Raw genomic sequence first — 25,148 nt, forward strand, 5'->3', positions numbered from 1 at the left:
GTGAAACCTTCTGGTCCTTGGCTTTTCTTTGTTGAGAGATCTTCTTTATTACTGATTCAATCTCTTTACTTAAAAGTGGTCTGTTCAGATTTTCTATTCATTTTTTAAAAGGTACTATTTGTCTGAGAGAGAGAGCATAAGCAAAGGGGAGGGACAGAAGGAGAGGGAGAAGCAGGCTCCCTGCTGAGCAGCCTGATGCAGGCTACAATCCCAGGATCCTGGGATCATGACCTGAGCCAAAGGCAGATGCCCAACCAACTGAGTCAAGCAGGTGCCCCATTTCTTCACGTTTCAGTCTTCATGGATTCCATGTTTCTAAGAACTTATTTCTTCCAGGTTATCCAGCTTGTTGGTGTATAATTTTTCATAGTAGTCTCTCATGATCCTTTATATTTCTGTGATATCAGTTATAGGGTCTCCTCTTTAGTTTCTGGTTTCATTTATTTTAGTACTCTCTGCATTTCTATGTTACTCTAGCTAAAAGTTTGTTGATTTTTTAAAAAAGATTTTATTTATTTATTTGACAGAGAGAGAGAGAGAGACAGTGAGAGAGGAAATATAAGCAAGAGGAGTGGGAGAGGGAGAAGCATGCTTCCCACAGAGTGGGGAAGCCCCACATGGGGCTGAATCCTTGGACCCTAGGATCATGACCTGAGCTGAAGGCAGATGCTTAATGACTGAGCCACCCAGGTACCCCACTGACTTTTTTTTTTTTTAATCTAAAAATGTCAGCTCTCAGTTTTAATGATATTTTATATTTTTGGTCATGGAGCCCAATGTGGGGCTCAAACTCATGAACCTGAGATCAAGACTTGAGTTGAGATCAAGTGTCAGACTTAACCAACTGAGTCCCCCAAGGTGCCCCTGTTTAGTCTTTATTTCATGTATTTGTCTGGTCTTTGTTAATTCCTTTCTGCTAATTGGGCTTAGTTTGTTCTTTTACTAGTTCCATGAGGTGTAAATTGAGGTCTTCAAGCTACTTTTTGTTTCTTGAGGTAGTCAGAAATCACTATAAATTTCCCTCCTAGAACTGCCTTTAGGGGCACCTGGTCAGTTGTGTCTACTTTTGGCTCAGGTCATGATCCCTAGATCCAGGGATTGAGCCCCTCTTTGGGTTCCCTGCTCAGTGGGGATTCTGCTTCTCCCTCTGCTGCTCCCCCTGCTTGTGCTCTCTTTCTCTAACTCTCTCTCAAATAAATAAATAAAATATTTAAAAAAACTGCCTTTGCAGTCTCCCATAAGTTTTGAAATGTTGTGCTTTCATTTTCATTTGTTTAAGTTAGATTTTTTCTTTTTTTTTTCTTTTCTTTTTTTTAGAGAGAGAGCGAGAAAGCACAGGCACACATGGGTGCATGCAACTTGTTGGGTAGGTAGGCAGAGGGAGAGGAAGAGAAAGAATCTTAAGAAGCTTCCACTCCCAGCTTGGACCTGACACCAGGCTCGATCTCACAAGCTTGAGATCATGACTAAGTGGAAATCAAGAGTCACTTAACCAACTGAGCCACCTAGGCGCCCCTCCCTTTTGATTTCTTTGTTGACCCATTCAGGAGAATGTTGTTTAATCTCTCCATATTTATGTTTTTTTCCCCAGCTTTCCTCTTGTTATTGATTTCTAGTTTCATTGTGTTTGGAAAAGGTACTTGGTATAACTTCAGTCTTCTTAAACTTGTTTAATTTGTTTTGTGAATATCATGTGATTTATCCTGAAAAATACTCTATTTGCACTTGAGAAGAATATATACTCTACTGCTATTGGATGGAATGTTTTGGATATGTCTGTTGGGTTCATTTAGTCTAAAATTTGTTTCAAGTCAATTGTTTCCTTATTGATGTCCTGTCTCAACAATCTATTCATTGTTGAAAGTGAGGAATTGAGCTTGCCTATTATTGGATTATTTTCTATTTCTCTCTTTAGGTCTGTTTACATTTTCTTGAAATATTATAGATGCTCTGATGTGTGTGTATGTATTTGTTTGATTTATTTTCTTGATGTAGTGGCATTTTACCATTACATAATAACTGTCTTTGTCTCTTGTTACCATTTTAGACTTAAATTTTATATTGCCTTATTTTAGAATAGATATTTTTTTGTTTTTGCTTGCATGAAGTATCTTTTGCTATCCCTTCACTTTGAATCTCTGTATATGTTTAGAGCTGAGGTGAGTGTCTTATAGTTGGGTCTTGTTTTTTTAACCATCCAGCCACTCTGTGCCTTTGATTAGAGCATTCAATCCATTAATCAATTGTCCAATAAGAGTAATTATTGATAGGCAAGAACTTGCTAATGACATCTTATTATTTTCTAGTGTTTCATTGTTCCATTCCGCCTCCCCTCCCCCTTTCTTTATGCCTTCCTTTGCAATCAATGATTTTCTGTAGTGGTATGCTTTGTTTCCTTTCTCTTTATCTAAGTGTATCTATTTTAGATTTTTACTTTGTGATCCCATGAGGTTTACATCAAACATCTTGTGAAAATAAGTCTATTTTATGCTGATAACAATTTAACTTTGGTTGCATGCCAAAACTCCATCTTTTACTCTCTCTCTTTGTACATTTTTGATGTCAACACTTACATTTTTATTGTGTCTCCATCCATTAACAAGTTGTTGAAGCTATAGCTATTTTTACAAAAATATGTATTTATTTATTTTAGAGAGAGAGAGAGAGCATGTGGAGGCAGAGGGAGAGAGAGAGTCTCCAGCAGACTCATTGCTGGGCCTGGAGCCCAATGCAGGGCTCAGTCCCACAAACCTGAGGTCATCACCCAAGCTGAAATCAAGAGTCAGACACATTACCAGCTGAACCAGATGGGCACCCCTTTTTGTCGTCTTAACTACACCTTAGACGCATCTTTTCATTTGGCTCTGTAAACTTTCTAGAGCAGAGTTTCTCTCATGTATTTGAAATCATGTTTGTTTTCTGGGAACACAGAATATGCCAGGTGTAATTTATTTTTTCCTGTTCTAGGTGGGATTTATATATCCTCTAAGATTCCTAGATCCTTTTAATAAATAATACATATTACTTTAGATAAAGATGTAGTTTCTAGGGTCGCTTTGAGAGTTTGTGGGTAAGTAATATTGTTGCTGTGGAAATACTTTGGTTGTGACAGTGTTGAAAAATATATGTGTTGTCAAATCTATAATTTTACTTCCTCCCACTTCCAACTTAACATAGTAGTATTTCATTCAAGATCACCAAATATGTATGTGTGTGTACATATGTGTGTGTGTATATATACTTAAAATAATATTGTAGCTTAAGGAAGAAGGCAGGTGAAGGGCCATATTTTGGAAGCTAGAATTTAAGAAGGATCTCTAAGCTGCTGGATACTTGTTTTTGTGATCTCAGGCTGCTGTAGCAAAATACCATAGATTAGTGGCTTAAACATCGGGAATTTTTATCTCACAGTTCTAGAGGCTGGGACGTTTGAGATCACAATGCCAGCATGGCTGTAGGACACAACATTCAGTCCATGATGGCACTGTAAAAGAAGACAGGGAACCTGATGATGTCTTTACCACAGAATGTTGCATTTCCTTTTCCATTGCCTTAATAAGCTTATTTTCTCTCATCTAGGAAGATTTGGGGATTTAATCAACAGCTCCACCATCCCTTTCTCAATCCCAAAACAAAAGTTACTGTGTCTTTACATACAGTATACATACATTGTGTACATTAAAAGCTTTAGTTCAGGGGCGCCCGGCTCAGTCGTCTGCCTTTGGCTGAGGTCATGATCCCAGGGTCCTGGGACTGGGCCTCACCTTGGGCTCTGTGCTCAGAAGGGAGCCACCTTCTCTCTTTCACTCTCCCTCTGTGCTCTTTCAAATAAATTAATAAAATCTCTTTTTAAAAAAGCTTTAACTCATTACTGGCATTATCTTTTGTCATCTTGCATACAACTTACTCAGCTTAGAGACATTTTTAAGGCATAATTTACCTCAAGCATGTAACATGTAATTTGAAAATATAACACCCCTCCCTAAAAAAAAAAGAAGAAGAAAGAAAGAAAGATGAAGGAATGTGTATTAAATTTTTATTAAGCATAATGATTATTCTTTTAGGGCATTGCTAAACTTTTTGTTTGAATGAATAAAAACAAATTGAGAAATTTCACATGACACACTAATCTAGTGATCTCAACATACTTCATGGAAATTTCTACTGGCTGTTTTTGGGTGTTGCTTTCCCAATTTCCTTTCGTCTTTGCTCTGTTTCTCAGAGTGAATCGAAACTTGTCTTTGAAAAGACTTCTTCTTTTGACTTGTCTTTTATGTAGAGAACTTTTTGATCTTACCAGAATAAGTAGGATTAATGTTCAATCTCAAGTATTTCTGAGGGTATACTCCTTACCCACAGAAATATACACTTGGGGCAAAATCAGAAGAGGCTTCTCATTCTCCCAGTCACTGGACAGGAAGAGAATTAACCCACAATGGAGCAAGAAGAACCTCAAAATAAACGTGAGTACATTCTCTCCTCTCAGTTTTAAAGAAGCAAATGTAATTATGACTAAGATTTAAAAATATAAATTAATGGTAGTTATAGTTCTGAAGATTGAAGATGATGATGAGGAGGAGTTAGAGGAAATGACAATGACTTTGGTGAGGAGAAAGGTCATAGATAAACTCAAGTATGTTGGGTAAGAGAAACTTCTTTGTGAAACATACATTGGGCCAAGACAAGAGATAAATTATGCAAAAGAAAAATAAGATGGAAAGAAAGAGAGCAATTTGGGAAGATTCTTTTAAAGGTAAGAGGAGGAAGGAAGATAGACAAAACACAGCAACTAAGGTTCACAGTTTACCTGAGGCTCTGACTTTATCCCATTTTATGCTGTACTTAAGGGTCACAATGTATTTGTATTATAAGAATATTAAACAATATTTTTGAGAAATAGAACAAATATTATTATTTCTATGAAAGGATATTCATTGCAGTAATTTTAGAAACAGAAAAAACACCAGAAACCAATACTTGCTTGTATATTACTAATAGTACAGATTCTAAATGATGGTGAATCTCTGTGATGGAATTTTGCAGTGATTCAAATAATCCTATATATTAGTAGGTGTTGACAGAAAAAGGTCTCCAAGACATATTGTTACATAAAAAGCTGTGTTTCAGGACCAAGGTACACTGTGGTCCCATTGAAATTTGCCATGGTAGAGTGATGAGGTGAAGTAAAACATTAATTTTAATTATTTTAATTTTAATTATTAATTTTAAAATTATATATTTCTACAAGTACTGCAATGACTATCCTTTCATAGAAATAAATTCAATTTTTCTACATGATAGAGCTCTAGAATTGATATTGTTGTGGTAAATATGATGCACTGAGAAGTTGATAAGTGTTGCTAACTTGGTCTGTCTAAAAGCTTTCTAATTTATAGTTTAGCATAAAATATATGCTAACACCAAGAGAGTTTATTTTTCCTCAGTCTTGCTGATACTATATATTTTCTATTTTCTTTTAAAAATCTCATATGTGAAAAATTATACCATAATATTTTAGTTTGCATTTCTTTGAGCATACTTTTCTGTTTAATGATCATTCATAATTTCAGCAAACTAAATTTTCAGCAAATTTCCTGGTCAAACTTTTGCTCAGTTTTTAATTTGCTTTTTGAAATTCTCTGTACAGTCTAGACATTAATATTGTGACAAAATTTTCTTTCATATGTCCCTTGTGTTTTAACATTATTTGTGTCATATAGAAGTTTTAATCTTTATGGAGTGAAATTATCAATTTTTTTATGATCTTTGAGTTTTCTGTCTTATAAAAAGCCTTTCCATTAAAAAAAGGTTATATTTTTATGTATGTATGTATGTATGTATGTATGTTTTTATCAGTAAATTCTAAAACTGATTTATTCAGGAGGAAATCTTTAAGCTCTCCTCTAGATCTAAAATATTGTGGATGAGCTCATATTTAGCTTGCTTCTCAGTAGAATATCTTCCCCAGTTCTTGTGGCAGAGAAGACGATGTATTTATCTTTCCTTTTGCCCTAGTCAGAGGCCAGCATTCCCAGATGATCCCTTGGGCCATTGCTGTTTTTTACATCTCAGTTCTCAGTGCTTGTCTTATTGCAAACTGTTTGGGTAAGTTATTAGCAGAAATGGAACTCTGTGAATTTCCCCAAACAACATTCATGAAGTTCCTCTAAGTCTTTTGTTATTTTGATTCCCCGTCCCAACATTTCAATCCATACTGCTTTTCAGGGTCTTGAATTTAAAATTCAGAGCTACATTTTTCACTTTTTGTCCTTTGATGGTGCTGTCTTATGTCAGGGAATGAATGATGGAAGTTAAACACTTTCCTAGACCTATGAAGGTTGGTGGCTGAAGTAAATCATTCCCCAGTTTTGACTGAGATTATAAGGGGCTGTATCTTATCAGTAAAGAATAACCAGCAAAAAAACAACTTTCAGATAGACTGTACTCTGGCTTTGAAAAGAACAGTTGAAAGATTTGTTCTTTCTGGTAGCAAGACCTTGTATAAAATTATTATAATTACAATAATATAGTATAGGTGCAAGTACAGACAAATAGACCAGAGGAAAGGAATAGAGAGCTTAGTTACAGATCTTGCATATATGAACTGTTTATATAAAACAGAAGGGGATACTGCAGGTATAGGGAAAGGACAATTTTGTTCAATCAAGACCATTGATTATCCTCATTCAAAAAATGAAATCTGTCCCCTGTATATCATGTATAAAACCAACCTGACATGAATTATTGGCCAAATGTGAAAAGCAAATCAATAATGCTTTTTAGAAGATAAATGGAGAATATATTCATATCCTCAAGTCAGGGAATGATTTCTTAAGTCATAAAATGTGCTAGCCAGTGAGGAAAATATTGACCAATTATACTACATTAAAGTAAGAATTAGTGTACAACAAAAATACCAAGAAACAAAGCAGCCATAGAAGGTGTTTGTAATGCATATAATTGATAAAAAATTAATGTACAGTATATATAAACAATTCTTTCAAAACAATAGGAGAAAGTCCTGACAATACAGCAGAAAAATAGGCAAAATTTTGAATAGGCACTATAGAAAAGAAAAATTGAAAAGTTTAATGAACACATAAAAAATGTCAAGCTCATTAGTTTTCAGGGAAATGAAAATTCAACTCACAAAATGAGATACCATTGCAAACATACCAGGATGGCAATAATTAAAAATTCTAGTGCTATTAAGTATTGATGATGATGTGGAGCAACTGAAACTCCCATGAACTGCTGCTTATGGGAGCATAGAGCAGTACAACCACTTTGGAAAACTTTGCTACTATCATAGTTGGCAATATGCATATTCTATTACCAGCAATTCCACTCCGAGGCATATAGCCTACAGAAATGTATGCTCATGTGCTCTAGGATGCATGGTCAAAAATGCTCAGAATGGTATCATTCATAATAGTCAAACACTGGAAGCAAAGCAAATGTCTACCAGAAGAAGGCTATACGTTTTAGTGCATTAAGACAGTAGATCACATTATAGTAATAAAAATAAATGGATTATGGTTGTATGTAACAATAAAAATAAATTTCAGAAATAACACCGAGCAAAAGACGGAACTAAAAGAATGCATATTTTATCATTTTTTTTATATGATGTTCAAAAGCAGGCAAATCTGATCTGTAGGGTTTAGGGATATGTTATCAAGGGGTAAAATTTGAAGCAAAGCACAAAATGATTGGTTTAAAAGCCATGGTATAGCTATCTTTAAGAAAGAGGAAGTGGGTTGTATTTGGGATGTGAAGGCCACCTGAGGTATTGGCAATGTTATGTTTCTTAAGCCAGATTGTTGTTACCTGGAGTGTTCACTTTATAATAATTTGATGAACTGTACATTTGTGTTTTTCACTTCTTTGCACTTGATTATGTTTCAAAGTAAAAATATTTATTTATTTATTTATTATTTATTTTGGGAAGAGAGAAAGGGAGAGCGAGTGTGTGAATGGGATGGGCAAGGGGCGGTGGGAGAGAGAGAGAGAGAGAGAGAGAGAGAATATCTTAGGCTCCATGCACAGCACAGAGCCCAATGTGGGGTTTGATTTCACAACCCTGAGACTATGATCTGAGCCAAAATCAAGAGTTAGATGCTCAACCAACTGAGCCACCCAGGTTTCCCTCAAAGTAAAAATATTTAAAGATAAGGGAATATATCTGGCTGATAATACTTGGCAGACCTATCACAACATTCTCTAAAAATCCCCACTCTAAAACAGATTCTGATAGAAAAATATGCTTAAAAGCATATACACGTAAAGGTTTGCGGGACTACTCCCATAAACCACAAAATGGATAATATGATAATAAAATATTAAATTTTGACAATTATTTTCAACCTATTCACCTGGGACTGGAACAGAGGAACTGGGTAATAAGAATAAGGGTTAGTTACCTTAACTCTTAGGAGAAGAGAGGGACCAGAGTGACCAGCTCCCATTTCCCTAAGTAAGTGATTATATAGGAAAAGAAAACTAACTCTTTTCCCCTTTGACAGTAACTCATCACAACATTCTACGCTGCAGGAGAGAAGCAAGAGTGTTCAAGTTACCAGAGTACCACATGAAGCTGACATGCACCAGAGAGAAGTCAAAATTGAAAGGTAGATAGAAAAGAGCATAGGAGAATTTCTTTCTTACTTCCATTTCCTTTTTGAAAATTAACATTTCATTTTATTTTATTTTTTCAGTGTTCCAAGATTCATTGTTTATGCACCACACCCCGTGCTCCATGCAATATGGGCCCTCCTTAATATCCACAAACGGGCTCACCTAACCCCCTACCCCCTTCCCCTCTAAAACCCTCAGTTTGTTTCTCAGAGTCCACAGTTTCTCATGGTTCATCTCCCCCTCTGATTTTCCCAATTCACTTATCCTTTCCTTCTCCTAATCTCCTCCATGTTATTCCTTATGCTCCACAAGTAAATAAAACCATATGATAATTGACTCTCTCTGCTTGACTTAGTTCACTCAGCATAATCTCTTCCAGTCCCATCCATGTTAATACAAAAGTTGGGTAGTCATCCTTTCTGATGCAGGCATAATATTCCATTGTATATATGGACCATATCTTCTTTATCCATTCATCTGTTGAAGAGCATTTTGGCTCTTTCCACGGTTTGGCGATTGTGGCAATTGCTGCTATGAACATGGGGGTACAGATGGCCCTTCTTTTCACTACATCTGTATCTTTGGGGAAAATACCCCGTAGTGCAATTTCAGGGTCATAAAGTTGCTATTTTTAATTTCTTAAGGAATCTCCACACGTTTTCCAAAGTGACTGCACCAACTTGCATTCCCACCAACAGTGTAAGAGGGTTCCCCTTTCTCCACATCCTCTCCAACACATGTTGTTTCCTGTCTTGTTAATTTTGGCCATTCTAACTGTGTAAGGTGGTATTTCAATGTGGTCTTGATTTGAATTTCCCTGGTGGCTAATGATGATGAACATTTTTTTCATGTGTCTTTGGAGAAGTGTCTGTTCATGTCTTCTGCCCATTTTTTGACGTGATTATCTATTTTTTGAGTGTTGAGTTTGAGGAGTTCTTTATAGACCTTGGATATTAGCCCTTTGTCTGTAGTGTCATTTGCAAATATATTCTCCCATTCCATGGGTTGCCTCTTTGTTTTTTGTTTTTTTTTTAAAGAATTTATTTATTTGACAGAGAGAGAGATCACAAGTAGAGAGAGAGAGAGAGAGAGAGAGGAGGAGGAAGGCTCCCTGCCTAGCAGAGAGCCCGATGTGGGACTTGATCCCAGAACCCCGAGATCAGGACCTGAGCTGAAGGCAGAAGCTTAACCCACTGAGCCACCCAGGAAGCCCTGCCTCTTTGTTTTGTCTTACTTCCATTTCCATTCAGATTCAGAGTCCAATTTAAAGTAATCAGTAGTAAATGAGGAGAGATTAGAACAATAGGAGTATCTGGTACAAGAGTAAACATCGATAAATAGAAATAGATTTCTCATGACTGTAATTAGTTGAATAACTGGAGAATATAACAACACATTTAGGATCCATTTTTGGCATCCAAAACATAACATTAGTTTAATTCCATTTTCTTTTGATTCAGGCATATCTTAAGGACTTCCCTCCTAGAATATACAGCTTTTCCAAAGTGACTTTGTCTCTTATATTTTGCTGGAATCTGTAAAATCCCCCATCCTTTGGGAGATGGGCAAATGCTTGAGAGTTCTAATAGGTTCTCTACCCTCTTTAGATAAAATTACCTGCAAAAGGCTTTGTTCTAGAAGCACTTCAAAAATAGAAGTAAATACATGGACATTGAAAAATGATGTTGTCTTCTAAGAGAATATCTTATGATTTCCATATAAGTCACTATGTGATTCAGATACTTTTGCTCAGAAATATTTAGAAATGCAATTTTCAGGATTTTTTAAAAAGGGGAAAAATGATATTGGTAATCTTGGTATTATTTCCAAAAAATATTAACTGGATAGTTAGCAGAATAACTATGCAATCTCTTAGAGATAAAATGCTCCTTTGCAACTGATTTTCATTTCAATTTTCTCATGAGGGACCACCTGGAATTGCTGTCCTTTTGGCTGGAGAGCATTCCAGTCCAACTGCTATTTTCCTCTTAATGACAACAAGACATGGGTTAAGAGCGAAAGGAACTGCATGAGGATGGGGGCTCATCTGGCCACCATCAGCACAGAAGCTGAGCTGGTATGTTGGAAGGCTCAAATCCATCTCTCTGCTCTTTGAATCTCTTTGCAGAGAAAGAGGAATTTCTCTGTTCTGCCTCTACGCCTTTGCTTCATCTGTTTTATCTTCCTTGCTCATTTATCTTCATCTGGCCAACTTTTGGTCTTTCCAGATTTGATTCACATGTTATTTCCTCTAGAAAACTACCCTGACCACCTTCCCTATGCCATCCTCCCTGTTCTAATTTGGAGAGATACCTGTGGAACTTTGTGCACTGTGTGGTCATGACACTTACACTGTACTGAGGTTATCTGTTCACTGCTCCCTGTCTGCCAATGACTCTCCTTTGCAGAGGTCTGTGGCTGTGCTCTCCTAATCTTTGCATCTCCAAAGTCCTGCACAGTGCTAGGGACACTGGATAGGTCTTGATAAATGTTTGGTGAGTAAGTGAATAAATGAATGGTTAAGCAGGACTGAAATAGCTTCTCAGGAGAAATCATAAGAAATACAATTCAGTCTCATGGTTGTAACTCTAAGTAAAAAAAATTCTTAAGTTTAATTCAGTTCTTTAAAGGACTTTAAAGAACTTCTTTTTTTTAATTTTTAATTTTTTTTAAAGCACTTTTTTTTTTAAAGACTTTATTTATTTATTTATTTATTTATTTGACAGACAGGGATCACAAGTAGGCAGAGAGGCAGGCAGAGAGAGGGAGAAGCAGGCTTCCCGCTGAGCAGAGAGCCCGATTGTGGGGCTTGATCCCAGGACCCAGGGATCATGACCTGATCTGAAGGCAGAGGCTTTAACCCACTGAGCCACCCAGGCGCCCCTTTTTAAAGCACTTCTTAAAACACAATTTCCTCTTGTAATATACTTCCATATATATATATATATATATATATATATATATATACATATACACACACACACACACACACACACACTATATGCATATATATAGTATATATGTAACTCATATTCTACTCTTTTCTTAGGGAGGTTTCCCAGAGGATTCTGTCCTCATGGCTTTGCAATCTATAGGTTCACCAACTCTTTGAATAAAATGGAACTTAATTTAATACACACATGCATAAAAGGCAATTTTAAAAATGAAAGTTTTAAAAAATGTGATCCTATTAAACATTGTGCTAAGTGATTTGCAAGCGTGATCTCACTTACTCATCACAGTAACTCTGTGCAGTAGTAGAGTGGTCCTTTTGGAGATCAGAAAACTTGGGTTTGGTGAGATTAGAGCACTTACTACATTACACAATAAATGGCAGAGGCAGGATTTGAAAGCACATCTGTCTGATGACACTGCTTTTGTGCTTAGCTAATAATCTATCTGACCATTTCTCTCTTTTCCTAACATAATAGCTTTTCCTAACATAACATAATATTATGTTAGCTATTATGTTACCTAACATAATAGCTATCAAATGATAATTGCAAATATACTTATTAAAATTACAATTTTTATAAAATTTTTATGTAATTATACAAAATTCATATTTTTATGCAGAACTTTATTACTCAATTTTTGGAGAGACGATTTTCATATTTCCTGGGACTTATAGATGAGAATCATGGAGGCCGATCCTTGGTGAACAAGACAGCATTTAACCCACATAATTTGTGAGTATGTTGACTGGCGTGTAAGAGCTTTATAGGCAAAGCTGGGAAGATAGCAAGCAGAATTCATTTGGGCTGCAGTATACTGATGTAGGAATGATTACTCAGAATAGAGCACTATGTGTTGAGTAACCCCATACTAATATACTATGGTACTTCTATTAGTGCACTCCGTATTTTTCACCAAAGACATTTTCCCTGCATGTCTCCTGACCTACACATACACACACACTCACACACACATATAAATATAAATATAAATATAAATATAAATATAAATATATATATTTTTTTCTTTCATTTCAGATTATGGCATGAGGGTAAAGCCAAAAATCAGGAAGAAAATTGTATTGTCCTTGTTAATGTCCAAGACAAATGGACATGGAATGATTCTCCTTGTAACTTTGAGACAAAAAGTATTTGTAAATTACCTGGAACAGCATTCAACTAGAAACATCCAAAGAAGTCCTTGTGATGGGGACAGAAAAGAAGAACCAATTAGACTAGGGAAGAATGTACCTGCACCATTGGAACAGAGAAAACCTGCTGAGAAAATAGAAAAATTTTAGTTATGATGGCCTTATTTATTTTTGTTCTATTTATTCAAGATACTATGTTTTTGTGTGGTATGGTGGCAGGAGTCATCTTTTCTGAGAATCCATTTTCATTAACGTTGCTTTCTTGATAGTATATCAGAGTATTTCCTTTTCAGTTGGTGTGAATTGATGACATATCAACCAGAATGGCTCAGATGATGCCATCTCTTAGTCACTGCTTTCCTCTGCTCAGATTTTTACAATGTGGGGTATTCCAACTGGTAGTGGTATGCCATTATTTTGGCCCCAGTTATGATAAACTCTTTAATTTTTTTTAAGATGTATGTATTTATTTGAGAGAGAGAGAGAATCTCAAGCAGATTCCCCACCAAGCACAGAGCCTGATGTGGGGCCCAACATGGGGTTCAATCTCACAACCCTGAGATCATGACCTAAGCTGAAATCAAGAGTCAGTTGCTCAACTGACTGAGCCACCCAGGTGCTCCCTAATCTATTTCTTGCAGTCTGATTATTTTTCAGTACCTCTTTGGTGACCACCACAGACCACCTTTCTTACCTGGATTATTGCAATAGCCTTCTGAATGGTCCCCCTGTTTCTCCCCTCAGCCCCTTTCAGTCTGTCCCCACCTCCCATGGCACTTCTATTCTTCAAAATTTCTTTAAGACAGCTGATAGTAATTTCATAAAAATAACTGCAAAATTTATTAGGACACTGTGGTAGTCCTAGAAGTTTGAAACACTTAAAAAAATTAAACACTGCGGGGGGTGGGAGGTTGGGGGAGTCAGGGGGTGGGTATTAAGGAGGGCACGTATTGCATGGAGCACTGGGTGTGGTGCAAAAACAATGAATTCTGTTATGCTGAAAAGAAATTTAAAAAAATTAAAAAAAATTTAAACACTGGTTTTGTCTTTGAAAAAGTATGATATGTATATGTTAAAAAGGCAAACCAGAAAATTATAAATGAAAATATGAGTTAAATCTTCCACCCTGAACTCCAGTCCCTTAAATGCCTCTTCAGAGAAACTATGATCGTCAGTTTCTTATACATATTTCTGTATATGTTTAAATACATGTTATATAAATGTATATACATATACAACCCATTTTTTTCTAACACTAGTGGAAACATTATCTATAGCATCTTAAATGTCTTGCAATTTTTTTTCTCCCATGAATCTCAGGGGTTTTGTCTGTTTGTTTTTCATCATGATCAGGGTATTCTTTGATCCCCATCTCTTCTTTCCCCCTTTCCCTACCACCTCTCCTCTGGTAACCACCAGTTTGTTCTCTATAATTAAAAGTCTGTTTCTTGGTTTGTCTCTCTCTTTTTTTTCCCTTGCTTATTTGTTTTGTTTCTTAAATTCCACATATGTGAAATAATGTGGTATTTGTCTTTCTCTATTTCATTTAGCATATAACACTCTTGTGCAAATGGCAAGATTTCACCCGAGTAATATTCTGTTGAGTGTGTGTGTATGTATGTGTGTGTGTGTGTGTGTGTGTGTGTGTGTGTATATATATATATATACACACTATAATGTTGTGTGTGTATAATTCTGTTGTGTGTGATGTGTATATCACTCTTCTTTATCTATTCATCAATTGATGGACATTTGGACTGCTTCCATAGTTAGGCTACTATAGATAATGCTGCAATAAACATAGGGGTGCATGTATCCCTCTGAATTAATGTTTTTATATTCTTTGGGTAAACACCCAGTAGTGTGATAGTATGGCAGTTCTATTTTTATTTTTTTGAGGAACATCCATACTGTTTTCCACAGTGGCTGCACCAACTTGCATTCTCACCAACAATCTTCTTCACATCCTTGCCAACACTTGTTGTTTTTTGTGTTTTTGATTTTAGCCATTCTGACTGGTGTGGGGTGATATCTCATTGTGGTTTTGATTTGTTTTCCCCTGATGATGAATGATGTTGAGCATCTTTCATAGACCCATGAAAAGATTTTGTCTTCTTTGGAGTAATGTCTGTTCATGTCTTTTGCTTATTTTTTAATTGGATTATTTGTGTTTTTGGGTAATCATCTTGCATTTTTTACTTAAAAATATGGTTTGGGAAATGTTTTATACCTTGTTCCAAATAACTAAATAGTGTTTCATTATATTGGTATATCATAATCTGAAATAACCTTTAAGTGATAAAATATTTCCTTTGTCTAATAAAAATCAACAAAATAATGGCTATGAAAGAAACCATAAGAACAATCCCAGTTCAGATCAGAAAAGGAAGACAGTTCCAAGAGGATTTCTTTTCCTCTTAAAAATATGGGACTGATAGAATGTATTTGAATGCATTGAGAGATGATGTACAATTCTGCGTAGTTAAGGGATGCATTATTAATCAGTACATAGAAAACTAGGTATATAAAAAATGCTGCCAATATTAGCTGTACAAAAAGCAAAATGTATTTAAGAAAGTATGTAAGATAATACATAATCATGATACAGTACAAGATTCAGCTGTGATAACATTTACATATTCATGATAACATATGAGTAAAAATTTTTGATAATGAGTGTGTATTATTTTCACCAAATGTATTAGAATGATTTTTCTTTAAAATATTTAGAGGCCCACATGGTAATATTTACATCTTAACAGTGATTTACTTTGGGAATATGGTCTTGGGACTACAGATGATTGCTTACTCTTTTATTTTTTTTGAAATTTCTGGCTTTTCTGGTGCCTGAATATTTTTGTAGGCCCTATTGTAAAAATATATTTTTAAATAGAATCAACCAGATGATGTACCACTCAGAATTTTCCATATAAATAACTTGGTTTCTGTTGATCTTTAACCAGTAAACCCTGAGTGATTGTTTCTTTTCTTGCCAAACTTTGAAGACAAAGTTAATTGCATAACAAATTATAAATATATGGTGAATAAAGTATACTAATACTTTCATATATCTTTCAATATTGAAATAAAATTTAAAGATTTTATTTATTTATTTATTTGACAGAGAGAAAGAGATTACAAGTAGGCAGAGAGGCAGGCAGAGGGAAAGGGGGAAGCCAGCACCCCGCTGAGCAGAGAGCCCAATGCGGGGCTCGATCCCAGGACCCTGAGATCATGACCCGAGCCAAAGACAGAGGCCTAACACACTAAGCCACCCAGGTGTCCCTGAAATAAAATTTAAAATAACAAATTATAGCCAACCACAAAGAAACAATGGTGAATAAAAGTATTTCCATATGTCTTTCATTGATGTTTATAATTTGAAAAAAGGAAACTAGAAAGTAGAAAATATATGTACTGTATTATTTTTAGGTCAAATGACTTTAGATTTAAAGGCATATTGGTTTTAAAACCACACGTGGTCCCTTATACCTAAGAAGAATAAACATTTTTAAGGAAAGATAATATATTATATTCACTTACATAGTTGAATTTTCCCATTTCATGATTACACATTCATTCCAATGTATGAATTTTGAGGGTCTTTTTATGGTGCTGTGTGCAAGAAACATGGTTATTAAAGGTACTGTTATTTAAATATTCTTGAATAACCTTATCAGTACTGAAAAAAATATGCTAGTAGTGGATAGGAAATTATCGAGCTGAATGTTCTCTTCAAACAATTTCACTGTTGGACCCTAGCTGAGCAAGAGCCACAAACTGAGGTGAGATTCAGTTATTCGGTGGAAGAGAAGAAAGAGAAAAGGGAGTTCTTGGGATAAATGGACTGAATCATAGTCTGTCTGGAGCCGAAGCTCAGCATGGATTTTTCCTAGCGAGGCATTTCCTAGTCAAGGCCATTACCTGGGAAGTCCACATGTCTTTGAAGCAGGGATAAGCTTCACGACTTGAGGGAGTTTCTTACTCGTTGTACAGGAGAACATAGTGGAGATACTTGCTCGGGCAGAGGTAAAAATGGTATGCAATTGAGAAGAGAATGTAGACTTTTCCGGAGCCAGAAAGAAGAATTGACCAGAGCCTGAATTCAGGGGCTTCAAAGTCACTTTGAAAATCCTCTTCTTGCTGAGCTCTGTTCTTGCTCTGTGTCCCTGTATTTTTCCATCAGTCTTCACGAATGAAGCAAATGTGCCCAAAGGAGCATACTTTTCTTTTCCTGACATTTGTTCTAGAATTTCTTGGTAAGTTTCGAGAAGTCCTGAGACTAACATGCAGAAACATGCATGTCAATTAGCATCACAAATTATAACATTCAAAACGACTCATTTTTATTGGTAGCAAAAGCAATGAAGTCCTCCCGATGTCCCTAAGGAGTCCTCATTAATGCCGCACACACTTCTCTCCAGTTGGAGCTATGTTCATGCTCTTGTGCCTCCATATTTATGCATTTTAGTTGCGCTTTCTGCTCTTAGAGAATTTTTCTGTTGCTTTAGACATTTATTTCTGGCATTTCACAAATCCAAAAAATACTGAAGAAACAGGGCACATCATTCCAATTTTTCCTGGGATTTGAAGAGTCTCGGATGGTGGCACAGTCCTCCACTGTCACTAAATTATTGGGCTCCCCGACATCCCAGAAGCTGAACAAGAATAATCATGCAGGAGATTTAAAATCCCAGCTACAAGAAGCCAAGTGACCTACATGCTAGGCAAATGACACTTGTGTTGTATCACTTCACAACACTTTTGTTAAGCATTGTAATCTCCATTTTATTTTTTAATTTAAAAAATATTTTATTTATTTATTGGACAGAGATAGAGAAAGTGCACAAGCCGGGGGAGAGACAGAGGGAGAGGGAGAAGCAGACCTGACCCCAGGACCCCAAGATCATGACCAGAGCCGAAGGCAGACACTTAACCAACTGAGCCACCCAGGTGTCCCTATAATCTCCATTTTGTTGATAAGGAAAATGAATCCCAGGAAAGCTAAACCATTTGTCTAAGTCATAGAGTTTATGAGGAATGAAGCTGAACTGCATATTCCTGATTTTCTATTCTGTCATGCTCCCTCATGGTTGTCGACCCATAACGAGTGGCTATTGATATTCTGGTGGATGTGTTTCCTTCGAAGCTCTGATATTCTCATGGATTTGTTTCCTTCACACTCATATCTCATCTTACCTTTGGTTCCCTTTATTCCATACTGAGTCTGTATTCACGTAGGTACATACTTCAGTGGTGTTATTGTGCTGTAGTGAAGCGACTTTCTCAAGTCTCAGGGCATCTGGGCTGTACTCTTAGAACGGACCTTAACCTTCCTGACCTTTAGTTTCCTCAAATGCTAAGTAAAGATTAATGATACCCATGTATACCAGAAAGGTGTAATTTAGGTAAAATGAAATAATGAATGAGAGAAAAACTTTGAAAACTCCGAAGTGCTGTGCAGTAACAAAGTAAGGTCATTATTAAGGAGAAAGGGACATTAACAAGGGGGTTCCATCTCTCACTCCATAACTCCACTTTCTCAAATCATTATTTTTGTCTTATTTACTAGTTTGGGGCATAAGACTCTGAATTTCACTCTGTCTCTGCTGCATTTCCAATGAATTAGTCTTTAATTCTAACCCTCTCTTTTTCATCTGTTATTTCCCTCGTATTCAGATAGTCTCAGGAAATGGGGGCACTAGATCCTCATGCTTCCTTTGTCTATCTTCTTGCAAATCGTATTATGAAGGGTTGACCCGAAGATATCTTGTGGAACAGGAGGAGGTTCTGCGAATTCCCTGCAGCAATGGTCTAACTTTGATTTGACACAGTGTTAAAATTCTCCTGCAAGAAGGAAATTACCTGAGAGATTCTGAGAAAGGTGTTCCATCTACCCATTGCCACTGACCCTCGTTCACCTGGTCTGTCAGTCCAATATAGAACTCTCTCCTTTTAGGTTTCGTAAAGAAAAGGAATTCCTATGGAAGCAACACAATAAAAAAATAGATCAATTATTTCAATTTTGAACAAATGTTGAAGGCAATTTTTCTTAAGAGAAATAAAGTAGGACAAAGACTGCAGATGATAAGTGGCTCTGAAATTGTAAGATCATGGAGGATTATCTCCTGATTCTTTTTATTGTGGTAAAAATATGCATACCATAGAATCAAATCTTTAACAGAGAAGGAGGTTCTCAATAACTAATTCCAAGTTTATCTACTGTTATTTGTAGCAAAATCTACTGTATATATCCAGCATGAAACATTATTAATCACAGTGTAAGGATAGTGGCCATACCTTTGACATATCTGACATAATCATATGGTATGCTCATCAATGTAATGGCCATTCTAAAATGAACTCCCAGCCCTTTTCTTCCCCCATCTTCCTAATAAAGAAACAGAACATAGAAATCCCTTCGTTTTAGGCTCTTCTTATGATGAAAATTGAATAAGTATCGACTTACAGAAATAGTAGAAATGGCATGCATTTCAATACATTCATTTAACAAATAGTAGCTGTGGCCCAAACACTATGCACGTATGGAGAAAGGGATAGATGCTGAGAAGAAGGTCGCACGGACATTGGAGGAGGCTGCACTCCAACTACCTGTTCCTCCCGTGTGTTGATAACAACAAGATGAGCTCCCATGTCGGAGCAGTTTTTTAAACTCGATGCCCAGGACATGGTGTTAGTAGAAAAGAAGTAGCAGCTAGATTGAAAATGTACCCAGTTCGATGGACAGCAATTCTTGACTGAACCTAGGAGAAGAGAAGTTTCCATGAGTGCTTTAGCCCGGAGGAGCGTCATATAGCATTTTGTTAAGACTTGGAATAAGACTGTATATGTAATAGCATAGGGAGTAAATTTCTGAAGTATTTGCAAATTCCCTCATCTATATATATATTTTTCTTCTTCAACCCCATTTGGAAGCAAGTGAGGAAAAGAAAATGCATTCCTGGAGACAAAATCTTCCTCTTCTAGGTTCTGTTGAGACATACCTCAGATTTATTCTAAAAGTTTTCTATAACGTCCCCAAGATTTCCTGTCCCCATGCTAATTGCATTTCCGAAGTTCTAGAACTGTCTTCTTACCAATTCCTCAGCATTCTCATATAGTACAGGCAAGATTTTACATTTTGTTTTTGAAAAACAGAACATCATCTAACCACTTTACTTGTCCCCAAATCAATCTAGAAGCCAAAAAAAAAAAAAAGTGTCGATATAGGGGCCCCTGGGTGGTTCAGTCAATTAGCGTCTGCCTTTGGCTCAGGTCATGAGCCCAGGTCCCCGGATTGAGCCCCCCCATCAGGCTCTCTGCTCAGTGGTGAGTCTATTTCTCCTTCTGCCCCTCCCTGACGTTCATGCTTGCACTCGCTGTCTCTCTCTGAAATAAATGAATAAAATCTTTAAAAAAAAGTGATGATGAAAGAGATGAAAAATGTCTATCATGAAAAATATATAAATGTTGATGTTCAAGTTTGAGGACTATTATACCCAATCCATCCCTGGAGCAGGAGAAGTCCATGAATGCCTCATGTAGCTGGAACTTATTCTCATCACAGAGTTGAAGGACACGATATGTCACTGTAAGGAAAGGTGCAGAGTTAATCTTCATTAATCTTGAAAAAAATAAATGTTATCATTTTTGTATTTATAATGAAAGTACCAATAATCATCATGGTTTCTTTTTCTTTTCTTTTTTCTTTTTTCCTATTTGTCCTTCTATACAGAGAGACAAGATTTACCTACTCAAAGAAAGAAGAGGGAATTCACATTTCACGATTTTCCTGATTTATGAAGGTGAATGTATTTTATCTCAGGTCCAAAGGCCCAGAGAAAACAAATGAATCTTTACTCTCTCTATGCCAACCCTCCCTACCCTTCTTCCTAAAAGCGATTTTGTCATGCTTCTGGTTAGGATCCCATAGAGAAGTTTACCCTAATGATATGAATGCAAAGGGAAGGACACAGGCTGTCAAGGAGATGAAAAATGTCTATCATGAAAAATGTGCCAGAAGTCACTGAAATTTGGTAACTATTCTGTTCTAGTTGGGGTTCTAGTTGAGCAATAACCTGGAGATAAATAGGGAAGAAAGTGGAACAGAAATACCTTTTGAGGGGGAGGAGAACCCAAAGGCAACAAGAAAGATTTTACCCCTAATATTCACCAGGGAGATTAAACTTGACCTTTCGAACTCACCAACACATCTGGTGATAAAACAGGCGCTGAGCAGTAGCATGGAGACCCCAGCAACAGTCCATAAGAGAACTTGGGAAGACAAGCATCTTTTCTCTGTAGAAAGAAATACGCAAACATAGTCAATCTTCCCTAGCAGGTTACAAAAGAGATTCTTACCCAACCACTTAGTTCCTTCCACTAGCACTGTTCTATATGGAGTAAGTTTCAAACTTCCAGCATCAGAATCATCTGGAAGGTGTGTTGAAACACAGATGAAGGCACTTCGCCTCTAGAGTTAATGTTTCATGAGACCTGGTACTGAGCCAGCAAGTTCCCAGAACCATCTTTCAGAACCACTAGATTCGCTAATCTTAAGATTCGTGAACTGAGATGGGCAATTTTTCCTTCCTAAGTTTGCCAGATTTTTTCCCCTTCTTTTCCTATTTTTCTCTTTCCCATTTCTCCCTCTTACCCTCTCTGTTTTTCTTGTCTCTCGTCTGCTCTCCTCTTTTCGGTGTCTTATTTCCCAAGCTCTCTGTCAATCAGATCAGATAAAACGCGGGCCAACCTCTAGTAGCTCCTCTCCCCCTCCCTCCAGATACACATTTTACAGACAGGGAAAGTGGGTTCTAGAGAAGTGAGGTGACTTGCCCAACACGACACAGGGAAAGGGTGGGCAGAGCGGTCTGATTCAGCTCTCCCTGGAATCCAGCCCAGCCAACCTCTGTACAACATACCGTCCCTAACCACTGCCTCCCTCATCTTCCTCTCTTGCATTCTGTCTCTGTCTCCCTTCTTTTGTTCTAGTGGAGACTTTTCTGTTGTCCCTTCCCTCAAAATATTTATCACCTCCTCCCAAAAGAAAGATCTATGAGAGAAAGGGAGAGTTGCAAATTTTACCTGTGCCTTGTGATGTAGATGGTTGGGATGAATTCATTCTCTCTCTCTCTTTCCCTCTCTCTTTCTCTCCTCTCGTCAGTTTCTGAATCCAGGAGTATTTTGTTGGTAAGACTCAAGAAAAATGATTCTTTTTCTGTTTTTTAGGAAGTGTGACCCTAAGACATCATAATATCAATGTGTTCTGTGGCTTTGTTTTAGTTAGGGTTTCCTTTCTTGCATAAGGACGACAAGGGACTTTACCGGGTGACACATCTGTCTCCTCAGTTTAGGAAACAACTAAATGGGGAAACGGTGAGGTGGTTAAGTATCAGCAGATTGGACTGAGCATGTGGACACATCAGGGGCTTAAAAATACAGTTTTATTTTGGTGGGTAAAATTTCTCTACTTTCTTCCAGGCATCACTCATCCTTTGGTCTGCCCTTGACATTTGTGGGGCCCTCCTCCGCACTTACAGTTTCCCTTTCGGTCCTTGCCACCGCACATTTATTAACTGGAAATGGGACAGACTCCAAGTCTTCACACTTGGCACAGAGCTGGGCATGTTGTATATGCATTTACAACTTGGCCGTGTGAATTCCTTTTCCTATTTTATGTTTTCTTTTTCCTACTTCTTTCGCTTGCATCTCTTGAAACTTCTGGATTTCTCTCATGCTGTGTATGTTGCATTGTGGGTTTATATCTCTTCTATCAAAGTGCTTACCCCTAGGTGATCTCACAAGTCCGCCCTAGTTGAATCGCCTCACGTGGTATGACTACTTTGAAATTCAGATCCATTCCCTATGTCAAAACACAGCTCTGGAGCCCTTGAGACTCAGCAGGTAGTTTCATTCTGTTTTTCCAAATTATTTGGGGATTTTTGTTTTATATTAGGGCCTGTATTAGGAGAAATAAACTTGAATGTCAGAAGAAGTAATTTTAATTAGACATGAAAATATAATGCTTCTCTGGAAGGTTAGTTAGATGTAGTAATGTTCCACTCCCTTCCTTAAAAATACTTAAGATCAAACTGGTCTCTATTGATTAAAATTCACAAGTGTCAGGAGGCATTAGTAAAATAAGTAAGTAAGTAAATAATTTATTTTTATATATAAAAAATCACCTGGTAATCCCCATGCCAATGAGTCATAGCCTTCACATCTTAGAAAATATCCTTGTTCTCAAAGGGACTTTTTATTGTTTCAATGTATTGCTCAATTTCCTCTGCATCCTCCATTTTATAGTTCTATGGATTTAATAAAGAAAACTTTAAAATTCTACATGTATATATTATAAAATGTATGCATATCTAACATGGGTCTTATCAGCAAATGGTTTTTGAATAGCAAAAAGAAATTATCTAGTGGCTGAGTTAAATGAATTATTTAATGATGAATCATGACTACAGTCAATTATTTATTATGATAAGTCAGTAATAACTAATATCAATAAACAATTCTACGTTAATAATTTTATGAATATTCAATTGACTAATATTAATAATCAACAAATTAATATGTTAATCAGTCAAAATACATATGTTTTTATCCTTTGTTTTATTACATTTCTAAATTATAAAAGTAGTATTTTTTTTAAGATTTTGTTTATTTATTTGACAGAGAGAAAGATCACAAGTATACAGAGCAGCAGGCAGAGGGAGAGGAGGAAGCGGGCTCCCTGCTGAGCAGAGAGTCCGATGCGGGACTCAATCCCAGGACCCTGAGATCATGACCCAAGCCAAAGGCAGAGACTTAACCCACTGAGGCATACAAAAAACTAGTATTTTTATGGTTAACAATATAAGAAGAATGTGACAAGTAAAAGACCTCCCGTCCATCCTAAGCACACTCTTCTAAAGTCAACCATACTTGGGGTGCTTGGGTGGCTCAGTCAGTTAAGCATCTGTCTTTTGCTCGGGTAATGATCCTAGAGTCGTAGGATCAAGTCCCGCATTAGGCTCCTTGCTCAGCAGGGATCCTGCTTCTCTCTCTGCCTCTCCCTATGCCTGCCACTCTGCCTGCTTAAGCTCGTGTGCACTGTCTCTCTCTCTCACTCAGAAAAATTAAAAAAAAAAAAAAGATTTAAAGTCAATCCTGTTTAATGATTTCTCGCATATACCTTGAGACATTCTCCAAGCTTATGTAAGTCATGTTTATATAACATATTGCTTATTCGTTTTTAGTTAAGTAAGATCATACCTGCAACACTTTTATGTCTTAAAAATTACTTTTATATTCATCAACATATTTGGGTATCTATCTTCTTAACTCTATTGTTTAAACTTTTCTGCAGTTTATAAAACAGGCACAGCTAATTTCTATTTTTTCCTTCCTCAACACATGAGGTAATGGCTACCTTTATACACATTAGCAGGTGCACACTTTTTGGCTCAAAGACACAAGCCAAATGTTAAAAATCATTATTTGGCTTGAGTTTTCATCATAGAACAACTTTCCAGGCTATAACCATAAATATAAAATTTTCTCTGAAGGCAATTTTCATTGCAATTAAATATCAAAAGCTTAGATAAATGCAACACAATGACGTTACATTTGGGAGCATGAATGTCTGCACAGAGCAGCTGGTACATGGCTCTTGGGATCAGCATGCTGTTGTTTTGTCATACAAACTTTCTCTTCACCATGGGAGAATACAGAACAGGATATTTTTGAATATTTACTCTTCTCGAATCCCTTCTTATTCCTACTTCTTAACAACAATAAGAATTTCTTTCTGTATCCAATATGATTTTCTATGAATTTTGTTAAGTAATATTCTGAAATTTTTCTTCCCCATGAAATTTCAAGGTGGCAAAACTGACATTCTGCTGTTAATTTACCCATGTAAGATGTGAAAAATTTCCATGTAGAATTTAACCTCAAACACTGGTAGCCTAAATGGAAGTTAAATACCAAAACAAATGATTTAGCTCATTTTTAAACATCATTACATCTAACAGAGGTATTCTGCAAAGATTTAAATTATGCTGTAATTAACTTCTGTTACATTTATATTATTATCTCAAATTTTATAAATGTATACGAAACATATTGCTTAAATTTTTGTGAATAATTTTATTAAAGTTCTCCAGATATTGTACTCTTTTTTTTTTTTTTTTGAGATTTATTTATTTATTTTAGAGGAAGACAGAGCATGAGCAGGAGGGACAGGGAATGGGAGAGAGAGAATCTGAAGCAGACTCCACTTTGAATGCAGAGCCCAACACTGGGCTCCATCCCAGGACCTGAGTTCATGACCTGTGTCATAACCCAGTCAGTTGCTTAACCAACTGAGCCACTCAGGTGCCCTGCACTCTTTTTAAATACTTGTAGTCACTACGAATTT

General features: G+C 36.5%; 2 protein-coding genes across 7 annotated transcripts; one reads left to right on the top strand and one right to left on the bottom strand.

Moving 5' to 3' along the window:
• The first annotated feature begins 4,136 nt into the window (after positions 1-4,136).
• Positions 4,137-12,950, top strand: LOC116877749 (C-type lectin domain family 4 member D-like). Of its 5 annotated transcripts, none has more exons than XM_032874673.1 (6): positions 4,215-4,463; positions 6,016-6,105; positions 8,526-8,630; positions 10,563-10,714; positions 12,214-12,326; positions 12,630-12,950. In XM_032874673.1, the coding sequence occupies exons 1-6, from the start codon at positions 4,436-4,438 to the stop codon at positions 12,772-12,774; spliced, it is 633 nt and encodes a 210-aa protein (XP_032730564.1). In that variant the 5' UTR covers positions 4,215-4,435; the 3' UTR covers positions 12,775-12,950. The 5 variants fall into 5 exon arrangements, with proteins under 5 accessions (XP_032730565.1, XP_032730568.1, XP_032730564.1 ...); XM_032874672.1 differs by lacking the exon at positions 4,215-4,463 and adding an exon at positions 4,474-4,753; XM_032874677.1 differs by lacking the exon at positions 6,016-6,105 and having other exon boundaries at positions 4,214-4,463.
• A 4,116-nt stretch (positions 12,951-17,066) lies between these two features.
• LOC116877750 (C-type lectin domain family 4 member E-like) lies at positions 17,067-22,008 on the bottom strand. Of its 2 annotated transcripts, none has more exons than XM_032874678.1 (6): positions 21,827-22,008; positions 20,948-21,040; positions 20,242-20,331; positions 19,355-19,506; positions 18,608-18,723; positions 17,067-17,400 (listed from the first exon to the last, which is right to left on the bottom strand). In XM_032874678.1, exons 1-6 carry the CDS (start codon positions 21,861-21,863, stop codon positions 17,250-17,252), a joined length of 639 nt encoding a protein of 212 aa, XP_032730569.1. In that variant the 5' UTR covers positions 21,864-22,008; the 3' UTR covers positions 17,067-17,249. The 2 variants fall into 2 exon arrangements, with proteins under 2 accessions (XP_032730569.1, XP_032730570.1); XM_032874679.1 differs by lacking the exon at positions 21,827-22,008 and adding an exon at positions 21,427-21,796 and having other exon boundaries at positions 20,948-21,043.
• Positions 22,009-25,148: the final 3,140 nt, after the last annotated feature.

The sequence above is a fragment of the Lontra canadensis genome, unplaced genomic scaffold (genome assembly GCF_010015895.1).
Source record: "Lontra canadensis isolate GAN:19392208 unplaced genomic scaffold, GSC_riverotter_1.0 scaffold53, whole genome shotgun sequence".
NCBI lineage: Eukaryota > Metazoa > Chordata > Mammalia > Carnivora > Mustelidae > Lontra > Lontra canadensis.